Raw genomic sequence first — 15991 nt, 5'->3', positions numbered from 1 at the left:
CTGACCTTCATGTCTTAAAGTAATGATGGATTGTCATTTCTCTTTGCTTATTTGAGCTGTTCTTAGCATAATATGGACTTGGTCTTTTACCAAATAGGGCTATCTTCTGTATACCCCCCCCCCCCCCACCTTGTCACAACATAACTGAATGGCTCAAACGCATTAAAAAGGAAATAAATTCCACAAAATGAATTTTTAAGAAGGCACACCTGTTAATTGAAATGCATTCCAGGTGACTACCTCATGAAGCTGGTTGAGAGAATGCCAAGAGTGTGCAGAGCTGTCATCAAGGCAAACAGTGGCTACTTTGAAGAATTTCAAATATATTTTGATTTGTTTAACACTTTTTTGGTTACTACATGATTCCATACGTGTTATTTCATAGTGTTGATGTCTTCAATATTATTCTACAATGTAGAAAATAGTAAAAAAATAAAGAAAAACCCTTGAATGAGTAGGTGTGTCCAAACTTTTGACTGGTACTGTATATATCCTTTTGTATACTGTATTAAAAAAGATAATTACAAGCTTGGGACCAGGCTAATGAACATTGTATCCTAATCTAAGGGAATATTGTGATGGTCTCCGGTCTACGTAGCTCGTTGACTGTAATATTAGCCAGACGTATCAGCACCTCTCCCCATTTCTCCTGGTCCTTCTCTCTCTCCTGGAGCTTGACCTGGTGAGCAGAGTAGACCATGCCCAGGATGAGGCTCTCAAAGTGGGGTTGGGAGAGAGGGAGAGGCCCTCTCTTGTCCTCCAGGTCCTTCACCATCTGCTCCATAGAAGAGAACGTCTTGGGGATGTTGTCGTTGATGTGAGCCAGGAAAGCTCGTCCCTGCCTCATAGATGCCATCTCCATGTCCAGCAGGGCGATGTTGTTGTCTTTGTCGATCTCTACTCCACCCAACAAGAACTGTATGGAGAGGTAAGAATCAAATGTGGGTAGATATACTATATATACAAAAGTATGTGGACACCCCTTCAAATTAGTGGATTCGACTTTCTCAGCCACATCCGTTGCTGACAGGTGTATAAAATCGAGCACACAGCCATGCAATCTCCATAGACAAACATTGGTAGTAAAATGGCCTTACTGAAGACTTCAGTGACTTTCAATGTGGCACCGTCATAGGATGCCACCTTTACAACAAGTCAGTTCATCAAATTTCTGCCCTGCTAGAGCTGCCCCCCGGTGAACTGTAAGTGCTGTTATTGTGAAGTAGAAACGTCTAGGAGCAACAACGGCTCAGCCGCGAAGTGGTAGGCCACACAAGCTCACAGAACGGGAACGCTGAGTACTGAAGCGTGTAGTGCATAAAAATGTGTGTGTAAAAATCGTCTGTCCTCAGTTGCAACACTCACTACCGAGTTCCAAACTGCCTCTGGAAGCAACGTCAGTACAACAACTGTTCGTCGGGAGCTTCATGAAATGGGTTTCCATGGCCGAGCAGCCGCACACAAGCCTAAGATCACCATGCACAATGCCAATCGTCGGCTGTAGTGGTGTAAAGCTTGCCGCCATTGGAAACACGTTCTCTGGAGTAATGAATCACGCTTCACCATCTGGCAGTCCAATGAACAAATCTGGGTTTGGTGGATGCCAGGGGAACGCTACCTGTGTTCCCCAATGCATTTTTAATTTAAAATGTATTTAACTAGGCAAGTCAGTTAAGAACAAATTCTTATTTTCAATGACAGCCTACCGGGGACCAGTGGGTTACCTGCCTTGTTCAGGGGCAGAACGACAGATTTTTACTTTGTCAGCTCGGGGATTCGATCTTGCAAACTTTCGGTTACTAATCCAAAGCTCTAACCGCTAGGCTACGCTGCCTCCCCGCATAGTGCCAACAGTAAAGTTTGGTGGATGAGGAATAATGGTCTGGGGCTGTTTTTCATGGTTCAGGCCCCTTAGTTCCAGTAAAGGGGAATCTTAACGCTACAGCATACAACAACATTCTAGACGATTCTGTGCTTCCGACTTTGTGGCAACAGTTTGGGGAAGACCCTTTTCCTGTTTCCGCATGACAATGCCCCTATGCACAAAGCGAGGTCCATACAAAAATGGTTTGTCGAGATCGATGTGGAAGAACTTGACTGGCCTGCGCAGAGCCCTGACCTCAACCCCACCGAACACCTTTGGGATAAATTGGAACGCCGACTGCGAGCCAGGACTAATCGCCCAACATCAGCGCCCGACCTCACTAATGCTCTTGTTGCTGAGTGAAAACTAGTCCCCGCAGCAATGTTCCAACATCTAGTGGAAAGCCTTCCCAGAAGAGTGGAGGCTGTTATAGCAGCAATGTTCCAACATCTAGTGGAAATCCTTCCCAGAAGAGTGGAGGCTGTTATAGCAGCAATGTTCCAACATCTAGTGGAAATCCTTCCCAGAAGAGTGGAGGCTGTTATAGCAGCAATGTTCCAACATCTAGTGGAAAGCCTTCCCAGAAGAGTGGAGGCTGTTATAGCAGCAATGTTCCAACATCTAGTGGAAAGCCTTCCCAGAAGAGTGGAGGCTGTTATAACAGCAAAGCGGGGACCAACTCCATATTAATGCCCATGATTCTGGAATGAGATGGATGAGCAGGTGTCCACATACTTTTGGTCATGTAGTGTAATAACATATCTACAAGAAAGAAGTTCAGGAAACAGATGGTGGGGCAAAACAGAAACTACTCAAGAGAAAATACAGTGTGCTCATATACATGTAGCCTGGTCCCAGATCTGTTTGTTCTTTCTTGCTGACTTTGATGGTAATTGTCAACAAGACCACACTAACTGATCTGGGACCAGGCTAATAGAAGTGTAACTCCAACCTCAAACATCAGGTTTGCATCGCTGATGGATTGGCCCAAGCCCTGAGAAGGAAGACCGCCATGTATGGCACCGGACACATCTGAGAGAGAGAGAGAGAAAGTTGGTATTTTCATGATAAAAATGAATAATGTTACTCTCAGAAACATAAGACTTAATTTAACTCAACTTCCACTTAAGATCCTGTTGTGGTATTCAATTACATGTGAATGTAAATCTTAATATTCAATCCAATGAAACTTTAATGACTTTATCTACTCTTTTCTATCAATTTATGAATGCATTGCATTCAAAACACAACATATCTTTCATTCCAAGTTCGTTTTAAAAACAATTATAACTCACCTTCTAAAAGATCTTGACACCCCAAAGTCGCTACGGTGACCCATATGAGAACTCTTATTCGGAGTTTTGCCCCCGTCTCTCTTTTATGACTGTATAACTCTGATTGCATGATTATTTCACTGTCTCCCTCTATCCTTTGCTACTCTTCAATAAAAAAAACTCAGTCCGATAGCCACGAGTCTAGGCTCGAATGCCATACATTCCTCCACCTAGGAAAAAAGGTATGAGGGCCAGTTGGCTCATAAGTTTACAGCACTACGAGTATTGTTCCATCCTGGTCCCAAGGGACCGACCGGGTGTGGAGGCTTATGATCCATCAAAGTTAGTAGACCTACACACCCGATTCAACTACGGTCATCACTAAGCCTATGACTGAATGTGTAGTAGTTAATAAACAAAGTATGGTATTTCCCCTGTGTGCGCCAGGACCAGGATTGGAGACTTGTGATTTACACACACACACACACACACACACACACACACACACACACACACACACACACAGATAAAAAATGTAGTAGACTGTTGTAACATATCTCCACCACATGGTGGCAGCACCTACCGCTGGCATCAGCATCAGCACCAGCTGGCCAGAAAAAGGTTTGTTTACTTCCGCTCAATATTCCGCCGTCTTCCGTGTGATGAAATAGATCAGATAGTGGAGCAAAGGTAGGCTGAAAAGATTTACTTGCCAATAAATGATATCTTAAACCATAATGTGATAGTGATTTAAACTGTTAGTTAAACAACACGGCGTGATTGGTGTCAGAATAGAGGCGCTGTAAGGATTTGTACCGTTTGGTTGCTTAGCTAGCTACACTAACTCACTTTTACTGACAGTCAATGAATGAGGATTATCTATTTTTCAGGTTTCATAAACCAAAAATAATACATAACGTTTCCAGTTAAAACCAGTGTGATTCTGAAAACCACTGGGGGTATTTTGTTAAAATAATACGTAACGTTAGTCCAGTTAAAACCAGTGGGGGTATTTTGTTAAAATAATACATAACGTTAGTCCAGTTAAAACCAGTGTGACTTCAGTTCGCATAGAAACACGAACCAGCATGTTTTAAATCTCTGCAGATTCTCAAAGTCTATAGTCTGCTTTTTAGTTGGTTGTTTTTTTTGTCTTAACCGGCAGTGTTTCTAACGATACACACTAACTGTTGTGTTTCTCGACGGTTCCTCATGTAGCCTAACCCTGCTAGCTGGTGAGATGGAGTCCAGTGAGGCCGGGGACAGGGCCAGGTTCGGGGGACAGAGAGTAGGAGCGGGCTCCTTGGTGGCAGAGGAGAACTACTTCCTAGGTTACACCTTTACAGACCGCTCTCACTCCAGCCGCGTGGTGCAGAGCATCATGGACCTATGTCTGCAGGTGAGCATCCTATCTCCTCGTTTCCTCAACCTTATTAGAGGTGAAGGTTCCCTCCCCTCAGGCCTTCATCTCCAATGGGGTTTGAAGAAGAGGCAAGGAGAGAGGATGCGAGAAATCAAGGAAAGATGAATTGAGAAAGGGCCAAGGAATCATATACACTCCATTAATTTGAAGTCTGTCTCCCCAGTGCAGCATTAGTTTTGGGAGGGAATAACGACATTGACGGTTCCTCCATCTTATATCCCTGTGTCTTCAGGACGGCCTGTTTGCTGACGTAACGGTGAAGGTGGACGGGAGGGATTTTAACCTGCACCGCCTGGTACTGTCAGCCCAGAGCAGCTTCTTTAGATCCATGTTCACGTCCAACCTGAGAGAGGCTCACACACGTAGCATCCAACTGAAGGACGTCAGGTAGGGTCGCTGGTCTCTAGTCCCTGGTACCATCACCTGCCGTTGTGCCCTTGCACATGGCACTTCACCCATAAACTGCTCAATGAGCTGTTTCTCACCAATTGGGACAATAAAGTCTATTTTGTATTTTATTCAGCGCATCAGTCTTCCAGCTGCTGGTAGACTACATCTACCACGGGACGGTGAAGCTGACCGTGGAGGAGCTGCAGGACACCTATGAGATGGCTGACATGTACCAGCTGACTGCTCTGTTTGAAGAATGCTCCCGCTTCCTGTCACGCACCGTAGATGTCAAGAATTGCCTACAGGTGAGCTGATTGGCTGGGTTTCTATTTCCTGGACGTGATACAGCCAATCATTGGTGTCTGAAGTAATGTGTGTTCCCTTTTGTAGATAGGAAGGACTCGGATAGAAATGTGAATTGTATTAGTGAAGGTACTGGATCTGTGTAGCTGCTGTCAAGCTGACCGTCTTTGTCATCTTGTTCCACACAGTAGCTTTTTGAATTACTGTCAGTTTGATTCACTTCTTCCTTCTGTAGGTGATGTGGCTAGCAGACAGACACAGTGACCAGGAGTTGTATACTGCAGCCAAACATTGTGCTAAAATCCACCTGGTCCAACTTCAACAGACCGATGAGTTCCTCAACCTGCCACTCTGTCTCCTCATGGACATTATCAAAGGTACTTATTGATTTCTTGCTTGATTTGATTTACATAGTAATGGGGGGAAACTTACCCCACCACCATATTTATTTACCCACCTGGGTAATGCCACGGCGGCCATTTTGTCAAGCCCTTACCGTGTTGCCGTTCTCCAGATGGTGTTCCAACCTCTCAGAACCCCAAGGTAGCCATCCAATCCTGGATCAACCACAACAAGGTGGAGAGAGAAGAGTTCTCCACTGTTCTCCAGGAGAACCTCAAGGTACAGTGTTCTCATTCTAGAACCCTAAACTCCACTGCAGGTCTCTCTCTTTAATATTTTTTAGATGTTTTACAGAGGTTATAGTTAAAACATGTTCACCTACACAAATGTTTTTTCCCCCACTACAGTTTTAGAATATATCATTCTAGTTATCCACGTAGTGACTATTGATTCTCTCACTGTGTCTTTGCAGGAGATTGGTGAGAAGGTGCACATCTACCTGATAGGTAAGGAGGAGACGAGGACCCACTCCCTGGCCATTTCCCTGCACTGTGATGAGGACGATGCCATCAGCGTCAGCGGCCAGAACAGCCTGTGTCACCAGATCACAGCAGCCTGTAAACACGGGCCTGACCTCTACGTGGTAGGGGGGTCCATCCCTCGCCGCATGTGGAAGTGTAACATGCAGACCATGGACTGGGAGCGCTGTGCACCGCTGCCACGAGATCGTCTCAGCCACACCATGGTCTCAGTCTCGCTCCAGGATGCCGTCTATAGTCTGGGTGGTAAGACGCTCCAGGACACATTGTCCAACGCTGTGATTTACTACACTGTGAAGGACAACGTGTGGACGGAGACTAGCCAGCTGGATACGGCGGTGTCCGGGGCGGCGGGGGTTAACCTGGGAGGAACCATCTACATACTGGGAGGGGAAGAGAACGACATGGACTTCTTCACCAAGCCGTCACGACTCATCCAGTGCTTCGACACGCAGACTCAGAAGTGCCAATTGAAACCTTACGTTCTGCCGTTGGCTGGGGTGATGCACGCCGCCGCCCACATGGATCTGCTGTTCATCGTAGCGGAGGGCGACTCGCTGGTGTGTTACAATCCGCTGTTGGAGAGCTTCACCAGGCTCCGTTTCCCAGAGGTCTGGAGCTGCGTGCCGTCCTTCTGGAAGGTGGCCAGCTGTAACGGCTCCATCTACGTGTTCAGAGAGAGGTGTACGAAAGGAGACGCTCACACGCTGAAGTTTAACCCCGCGACGTCAGCCGTGACTGTTATCAAGGGGATTAAGATACTGCTGACCAACTGGCAGTTTGTACTGGCCTAAACTTTAAACTCACTAAGGTGAGGAATTTGAGAATATAAAATATTCAGACCCCTTTATGTTGACCATATTTTGTTACGTTACAGCCTTATTCTCTCAATCTACACACTATACCCCATAATGACAAAGCAAAAGCAGGTTTTTAGAAATTTTTGCAAATTTATAGAACCCCCCCAGAAATATCTTATTTATTCAGACCCTTTGCTATGAGACTCTAAATTGAGCTCAGGTGCATCCTGTTTCCATTGATCATCTTTGAGATGTTTCTACAACTTGATTGGAGTCCACCTGTGGTAAATTCCATTGATTGGACATGATTTGGAAAAGAACAGACCTGTCTATTTTAAGGTCCCACAGTTGGCAGTGCATGTCAGAGCAGAAACCAAGCCATGAGGTTGAAGGAATTGTCCGAGGAGCTCCGAGACAGGATTGTGTCGAGGCACATGTCTGGGGAAGGGTACCAAAACATTATGCAGCATTGAAGGTCCCCAAGAACACAGTGGCCTCCATCATTCTTAAATGGAAGAGGTTTGGAACCACCAAGACTCTTCCTAGAGCTGGCCGCCCGGCCAAACTGAGCAATCGGGGGAGAAGGGCCTTGGTCAGGGAGGTGACCAAGAACCCAATGGTCACTCTGACAGAGCTCCTCTGTGGAGATGGGAGAACCTTCCAGAAGGACAACCATCTCTGCAGCACTCCACCAATCAGGTCTTTATGGTAGAGTGGCCAGATGGAAGCCATTCCTCAGTAAAAGGTACATGACAGCCCACTTTGAGTTTGCCAAAAGGCACCTAAAGACTCTCAGACCATGAGAAACAAGATTTTCTGGTCTGATGAAACCAAGATTGAACTCTTTGGCCTGAATGCCAAGCATCACGTCTGGAGGAAACCTGACACCATCCCTACGGTGAAGCATGGTGGTGGCAGCATCATGCTGTGGGGATGTTTTTCAGCGGCAGGGACTGGGAGACTAGTCAGGATTGAGGTACAGAGATCCTTGATGAAAACCTGCTCCAGAGCGCTCAAGTCCTCAGACTGGGACGAAGTTTCACCTTCCAACAGGACAATGACCTTAAGCACACAGCCAAGACGATGCAGGAGTGGCTTCGGGACAAGTCTCTGAATGTCCGTGAGTGGCCCAGCCAGAGCCTGATCGATCATCTCTGGTGAGACCTGAAAATAGCTGTGCAGTGACGCTCCCCATCCAACCTGACAGAGCTTGAGAGGATCTGCAGAGAAGAATGGGAGAAACTCCCCAAATACAGGTGTGCCAACCTTGTAGCGTCATACCCAGGAAGACTTGAGGCTGTAATCGCTGACAAAATATTGAGTGAAGGGTCTGAATACTTATGTAAATGTGATATTTCCGTTTATTATTTTTAATAAATATGCAAAAAAGTCAAACTTTTTTTTTGTTGCTCTGTCATTATTGGGTATTGTGTGTAGATTGATGGGGATTTTTTTCCCCATTTAAAAAAAAAAATATATATTTTAGAATAAGGTTGTAACGTAACAAAATGGAAAAAGTCAAGGGGTCTGAATACTTTCTGGATACTCTGTAGGGTGTTACAGTACATAAGCTGATCTTTCTGTCTCTTATGGTCAATGATGCAGGCATACTCAAAGCTTTAAATCATGTACAGCAATAAGTGATGGGATAAAACCACACGATTGGAGAATTCAGAGATATTATTTTCCTGCATATGTTACAAATACATCCCATGATCTGTAAATATATATTCAACAAATGTTCAGACATCCCTATAACATTTACAACTGTGAAACGTGAATTTAAAAAGTGGATGTGTATTTTGTGCTTAAAGAATTTTTAACAAGTTATGCCTGTCGGGAGTATTACAGTTAGCGAATGTGACTTCAGATGAGTTGACTCTCTCCATTCATTGGGATTATCTGTGATGCGCGTAGAGTTATGAGATCACAGCATTCTCATTCGCCATTTCATTGGGAGAATAATACTTTCTAGCTCGATTTAAATAACAACTTCATGAAATGTGAGTATAACGTTTTTATTTATTCAACAAATGATGTTAAAATGTTAACCAAATGACTTTCATATGAATGTTAAATTCAATCATTGGGGCATGCAACGCGCTAGGCGATCTAGTCAGCTGTTTAGACAACCAAAGTTAAATGAACTAGTTAATTCAGCAATGTGTCAATTATGAAGACGCGCTCAGTTTTAAGATCATGAATTGTTGATCTGGCTTGCCAGCTAATCTTTTTCAATATGTGATATTTTTGCAGCACAAAGCACTCTGTCCCGACTTGTGTGGTGGTAAGAAATGTTAACATTATCTAATAAAAAATGTTAGAAATCCAGCTGTTTTCTGTTCCATGTAGGATTACCTGCAAGCAATGCCTGGTTTTCAAACCATGCAACAGCTTGTTAGCCACTCCCAATGTTTTGGGCCTGTGCTTTGCCTCTTGAGTGTTTTGACGTCAGAGAAATGGTTCACCATGTTATTGTCACTAGAACTCACTACTGGGGTGAAGTAGATGGCTGCAGTAACTAACCAACAACTAGAATGTCACAATACAACAGGTGTAGTAGACCTCACAGTGAAATGCTGAATACAACAGGTGTAGTAGACCTCACAGTGAAATGCTGAATACAACAGGTGTAGACCTCACAGTGAAATGCTGAATACAACAGGTGTAGTAGACCTCACAGTGAAATGCTGAATACAACAGGTGTAGTAGACCTCACAGTGAAATGCTGAATACAACAGGTGTAGTAGACCTTACAGTAAAATGCTGAATACAACAGGTGTAGTAGACCTCACAGTGAAATGCTGAATACAACAGGTGTAGTAGACCTCACAGTGAAATGCTGAATACAACAGGTGTAGTAGACCTCACAGTGAAATGCTGAATACAGCAGGTGTAGTAGACCTTACAGTGAAATGCTGAATACAACAGGTGTAGTAGACCTCACAGTGAAATGCTGAATACAACAGGTGTAGTAGACCTCACAGTGAAATGCTGAATACAGCAGGTGTAGTAGACCTCACAGTGAAATGCTGAATACAACAGGTGTAGTAGACCTTACAGTGAAATGCTGAATACAACAGGTGTAGTAGACCTTACAGTGAAATGCTGAATACAACAGGTGTAGTAGACCTCACAGTGAAATGCTGAATACAACAGGTGTAGACCTCACAGTAAAATGCTGAATACAACAGGTGTAGACCTCACAGTGAAATGCTGAATACAACAGGTGTAGACCTCAGTGAAATGCTGAATACAACAGGTGTAGTAGACCTTACAGTGAAATGCTGAATGCAACAGGTGTAGACCTCACAGTGAAATGCTGAATACAACAGGTGTAGTAGACCTTACAGTGAAATGCTGAATACAACAGGTGTAGTAGACCTTACAGTGAAATGCTGAATACAACAGGTGTAGTAGACCTTACAGTGAAATGCTGAATACAACAGGTGTAGACCTCACAGTGAAATGCTGACTACAACAGGTGTAGACCTCACAGTGAAATGATGAATACAACAGGTGTAGTAGACCTTACAGTGAAATGCTGAATACAACAGGTGTAGTAGACCTTACAGTGAAATGCTGAATACAACAGGTGTAGTAGACCTCACAGTGAAATGCTGAATACAACAGGTGTAGTAGACCTCACAGTGAAATGCTGAATACAACAAGTGTAGACCTCAGTGAAATGCTGAATACAACAGGTGTAGTAGACCTTACAGTGAAATGCTGAATACAACAGGTGTAGTAGACCTTACAGTGAAATGCTGAATACAGCAGGTGTAGACCTCACAGTGAAATGCTTACTTATTTTAATTGACCATTAATGCAATTCAAGAAAGAGTTAAGAAAATATTAAACAAAAGTAAAAAAACTAAAAAGTAACACAATAAAATAACAATAACAAGGCTATATACAGGGGGGTACAGGTTAGTCGAGGTAATTTGTACATGTAGGTAGGGGTAAAGTGGTACCGCTTGCCGTGCAGGAGCAGAGAGAACAGTCTATGACGTGGGTGACTGGAGTCTTTGACAATTCTTTAGGCCTTCCTCTAACACCGCCTGGTATAGAGGTCCTGGATACAGGCAGCTTGGCCCCAGTGATGTACTGGGCCGTACACACATACCAGGCGTTGATGCAACCGGTCAGGATGCTCTCGATGGTGCAGCTGTAGAACTTTTTGAGGATCTGGGGACCCATGCCAAATCTTTTCAGTCTCATATTGACTACTATTACAGACATAACTGAAGGCTATAGCTAGTGTGCCATTATTGATGACATGTCCACCCCTCTTTTCAGTGTTATCACAGCTTCCCTGTTGAAGTTGTCAGTGATATGGAGAATGTTCCAGTATCTTATGGAGAGCTGCCTCAGTATGTAGACTTCTATTGTATGTTGACAGATTATAAACCTGTATCAGTCCTTTATTAAACCTGTTACCTGTACCAGTCCTTTATCAAACCTGTATCAGTCCTTTATTAAACCTGTTACCTGTATCAGTCCTTTATTAAACCTGTTACCTGTATCAGTCCTTTATCAAACCTGTTACCTGTATCAGTCCTTTATTAAACCTGTTACCTGTATCAGTCCTTTATTAAACCTGTATCAGTCCTTTATTAAACCTGTTACCTGTATCAGACCTTTATTAAACCTGTATCAGTCCTTTATTAAACCTGTTACCTGTATCAGTCCTTTATTAAACCTGTATCAGTCCTTTATCAAACCTGTTACCTGTATCAGTCCTTTATTAAACCTGTTACCTGTATCAGTGCTTTATTAAACCTGTTACCTGTATCAGTCCTTTATTAAACCTGTATCAGTCCTTTATTAAACCTGTATCAGTCCTTTATTAAACCTGTATCAGTCCTTTATCAAACCTGTTACCTGTATCAGTCCTTTATCAAACCTGTTACCTGTATCAGTCCTTTATTAAACCTGTTACCTGTATCAGTCCTTTATTAAACCTGTTACCTGTATCAGTCCTTTATTAAACCTGTTACCTGTATCAGTCCTTTATTAAACCTGTTACCTGTATCAGTCCTTTATTAAACCTGTATCAGTCCTTTATTAAACCTGTATCAGTCCTTTATCAAACCTGTTACCTGTATCAGTCCTTTATTAAACCTGTTACCTGTATCAGTGCTTTATTAAACCTGTTACCTGTATCAGTCCTTTATTAAACCTGTATCAGTCCTTTATTAAACCTGTTACCTGTATCAGTCCTTTATCAAACCTGTTACCTGTATCAGTCCTTTATTAAACCTGTTACCTGTATCAGTCCTTTATTAAACCTGTATCAGTCCTTTATTAAACCTGTTACCTGTATCAGTCCTTTATTAAACCTGTATCAGTCCTTTATCAAACCTGTTACCTGTATCAGTCCTTTATTAAACCTGTATCAGTCCTTTATCAAACCTGTTACCTGTATCAGTCCTTTATTAAACCTGTTACCTGTATCAGTGCTTTATTAAACCTGTTACCTGTATCAGTCCTTTATTAAACCTGTATCAGTCCTTTATCAAACCTGTATCAGTCCTTTATTAAACCTGTATCAGTCCTTTATTAAACCTGTTACCTGTATCAGTCCTTTATTAAGCCTGTATCAGTCCTTTATTAAACCTGTATCAGTCCTTTATCAAACCTGTATCAGTCCTTTATTAAACCTGTATCAGTCCTTTATTAAACCTGTTACCTGTATCAGTCCTTTATTAAGCCTGTATCAGTCCTTTATCAAACCTGTATCAGTCCTTTATTAAACCTGTTACCTGTATCAGTCCTTTATTAAACCTGTTACCTGTATCAGTCCTTTATCAAACCTGTATCAGTCCTTTATTAAACCTGTATCAGTCCTTTATTAAACCTGTTACCTGTATCAGTCCTTTATTAAGCCTGTATCAGTCCTTTATCAAACCTGTATCAGTCCTTTATTAAACCTGTTACCTGTATCAGTCCTTTATCAAACCTGTTACCTGTATCAGTCCTTTATTAAACCTGTTACCTGTATCAGTCCTTTATTAAACCTGTATCAGTCCTTTATTAAACCTGTTACCTGTATCAGTCCTTTATCAAACCTGTATCAGTCCTTTATTAAACCTGTTACCTGTATCAGTCCTTTATCAAACCTGTATCAGTCCTTTATTAAACCTGTATCAGTCCTTTATCAAACCTGTATCAGTCCTTTATTAAACCTGTTACCTGTATCAGTCCTTTATTAAACCTGTTACCTGTATCAGTGCTTTATCAAACCTGTATCAGTCCTTTATCAAACCTGTTACCTGTATCAGTCCTTTATCAAACCTGTTACCTGTATCAGTCCTTTATCAAACCTGTATCAGTCCTTTATTAAACCTGTTACCTGTATCAGTCCTTTATCAAACCTGTATCAGTCCTTTATCAAACCTGTTACCTGTATCAGTCCTTTATTAAACCTGTTACCTGTATCAGTCCTTTATTAAACCTGTATCAGTCCTTTATTAAACCTGTATCAGTCCTTTATCAAACCTGTATCAGTCCTTTATTAAACCTGTTACCTGTATCAGTCCTTTATCAAACCTGTATCAGTCCTTTATTAAACCTGTTTCCTGTATCAGTCCTTTATTAAACCTGTTACCTGTATCAGTCCTTTATTAAACCTGTTACCTGTATCAGTCCTTTATCAAACCTGTATCAGTCCTTTATCAAACCTGTTACCTGTATCAGTCCTTTATTAAACCTGTTACCTGTATCAGTCCTTTATTAAACCTGTATCAGTCCTTTATTAAACCTGTATCAGTCCTTTATTAAACCTGTATCAGTCCTTTATTAAACCTGTATCAGTCCTTTATTAAACCTGTTACCTGTATCAGTCCTTTATCAAACCTGTATCAGTCCTTTATCAAACCTGTTACCTGTATCAGTGCTTTATTAAACCTGTATCAGTCCTTTATTAAACCTGTTACCTGTATCAGTCCTTTATTAAACCTGTTACCTGTATCAGTCCTTTATTAAACCTGTATCAGTCCTTTATCAAACCTGTTACCTGTATCAGTCCTTTATTAAACCTGTATCAGTCCTTTATTAAACCTGTTATGATCCAGATCTGAAAAGACTGTAACAAGTTGTTATTGCTGGCACTACTTGTGTAGTTGTCATGACAACCTAAAGTCACCAGAAAGGTTTACCAGAAGAGGTTCTCGTGCTGAGCAAAGACCTGTGGGCCGGTTGCTGTATTCCACTCTAGGGTTTGTTTGAGGACCAGGTCATTGTTTTACAGCTTGAGAGCCTGCCTTACATGATTCAGGTTCTTGAAGGGTGGCTGAACTTCCTGATGTAGCCTTGTTCATTTTGCAGTGTGGTTTGATATGGGTGTCTCGTGTGTGTGTGTGTGTGTGTGTGTGTTGTGTGTGTGTGTGTGTGTGTGTGTGTGTGTGTGTGTGTGTGTGTGTGTGTGTGTGTGTGTGTGTGTGTGTGTGTGTGTGTGTGTGTGTGTGTGTGTGTGTGTGTGTGTGTGTGTGTGTGTGTGTGTGTGTGTGTGTGTGTGTGTGTGTGTGTGTGTGTGTGTGTGTGTGTGTGTGTGTTTGCAGATGGGAAGAGTTAGCCAAATTATTTAGCCAATTAGCTTCAGCTGGCTGGTGTGCAACCGTGGCAAAATTGGTTTTACTTTGGACAGTCTATCTCCGGGTCTAGTTAGGGACTGTCAATACATTTAATTACACAATGTAAATGAGACAATATTTTCCATGTTGCACACCTTTTAGTTCTGTCATTAAATGCTTTCTATATTTGTATATGCATTTCGAAAATTTTGGAAAATATTCAGACTTGACTTTTTCCACATTTTGTTAAGTTATGGATTACATTTACATTTATATTTAAGTCATTTAGCAGACGCTCTTATCCAGAGCGACTTACAAATTGGTGCATTCACCTTATGATATCCAGTGGAACAACCACTTTACAATAGTACATCTATATCTTTTTTTTGGGGGGGGGGGGTTAGAAGGATTACTATATCCTATCCCAGGTATTCCTTAAAGAGGTGGGGTTTCAGGTGTCTCCGGAAGGTGGTGATTGACACCGCTGTCCTGGCGTCGTGAGGGAGTTTGTTCCACCATTGGGGTGCCAGAGCAGCGAACAGTTTTGACTGGGCTGAGCGGGAACTGTGCTTCCGCAGAGGTAGGGGGGCCAGCAGGACAGAGGTGGATGAACTTAGTGCCCTTGTTTGGGTGTATGGACTGATCAGAGCCTGAAGGTACGGAGGTGCCGTTCCCCTCACAGCTCCGTAGGCAAGCACCATGGTCTTGTAGCAGATGCAAGCTTCAACTGGAAGCCAGTGGAGTGTGCGGAGGAGCGGGGTGACGTGCGAGAACTTGGGAAGGTTGAACACCAGACGGGCTGCGGCGTTCTGGATGAGTTGTAAGGGTTTAATGGCACAGGCAGGGAGCCCAGCCAACAGCGAGTTGCAGTAATCCAGACGGGAGATGACAAGTGCCTGGTTTAGGACCTGCGCCGCTTCCTGTGTAAGGCAGGGTCGTACTCTGCGAATGTTGTATAGCATGAACCTACAGGATCGGGTCACCGCCTTGATGTTAGCGGAGAACGACAGGGTGTTGTCCAGGATCACGCCAAGGCTCTTAGCACTCTGGGAGGAGGACACAATGGAGTTGTCCACCGTGATGGCGAGATCATGGAAAGGGCAGTCCTTCCCCGGGAGGAAGAGCAGCTCCGTCTTGCCGAGGTTCAGCTTGAGGTGGTGATCTGTCATCCACACTGATATGTCTGCCAGACATGCAGAGATGCGATTCGCCACCTGGTTATCAGAAAGGGGAAAGGAGAAGATTCATTGTGTGTCGTCTGCGTAGCAATGATAGGAGAGACCATGTGAGGATATGACAGAGCCAAGTGACTTGGTGTATAGCGAGAATAGGAGAGGGCCTAGAACTGAGCCCTGGGGGACACCAGTGGTGAGAGCACGTGGTGCGGAGACAGATTCTCGCCACGCCACCTGGTAGGAGCGACCTGTCAGGTAGGACGCAATCCAAGAGTGAGCCGCGCCGGAGATACCCAACTCGGAGAGG

At 43.2% G+C, this 15991-nt stretch overlaps 2 protein-coding genes across 2 annotated transcripts; one reads left to right on the top strand and one right to left on the bottom strand.

Moving 5' to 3' along the window:
• Positions 1 to 508: 508 nt before the first annotated feature.
• LOC115196691 (protein FAM180A) lies at positions 509 to 3309 on the bottom strand. Its single transcript, XM_029757521.1, has 3 exons — positions 3160 to 3309; positions 2817 to 2896; positions 509 to 916 (listed from the first exon to the last, which is right to left on the bottom strand). Exons 1-3 carry the CDS (start codon positions 3266 to 3268, stop codon positions 563 to 565), a joined length of 543 nt encoding a protein of 180 aa, XP_029613381.1. The 5' UTR covers positions 3269 to 3309; the 3' UTR covers positions 509 to 562.
• Positions 3310 to 3775: 466 nt separating this feature from the next.
• Positions 3776 to 7059, top strand: kbtbd4 (kelch repeat and BTB (POZ) domain containing 4). Its single transcript, XM_029759532.1, has 7 exons — positions 3776 to 3828; positions 4357 to 4537; positions 4794 to 4948; positions 5085 to 5256; positions 5490 to 5631; positions 5769 to 5875; positions 6069 to 7059. The coding sequence occupies exons 2-7, from the start codon at positions 4379 to 4381 to the stop codon at positions 6927 to 6929; spliced, it is 1596 nt and encodes a 531-aa protein (XP_029615392.1). The 5' UTR covers positions 3776 to 3828; positions 4357 to 4378; the 3' UTR covers positions 6930 to 7059.
• Positions 7060 to 15991: the final 8932 nt, after the last annotated feature.

This window comes from Salmo trutta, chromosome 7 (assembly GCF_901001165.1).
Source record: "Salmo trutta chromosome 7, fSalTru1.1, whole genome shotgun sequence".
In the NCBI taxonomy this organism is placed as follows: Eukaryota; Metazoa; Chordata; class Actinopteri; order Salmoniformes; family Salmonidae; genus Salmo; species Salmo trutta.
This window is presented reverse-complemented; position numbering and strand designations above follow the sequence as displayed.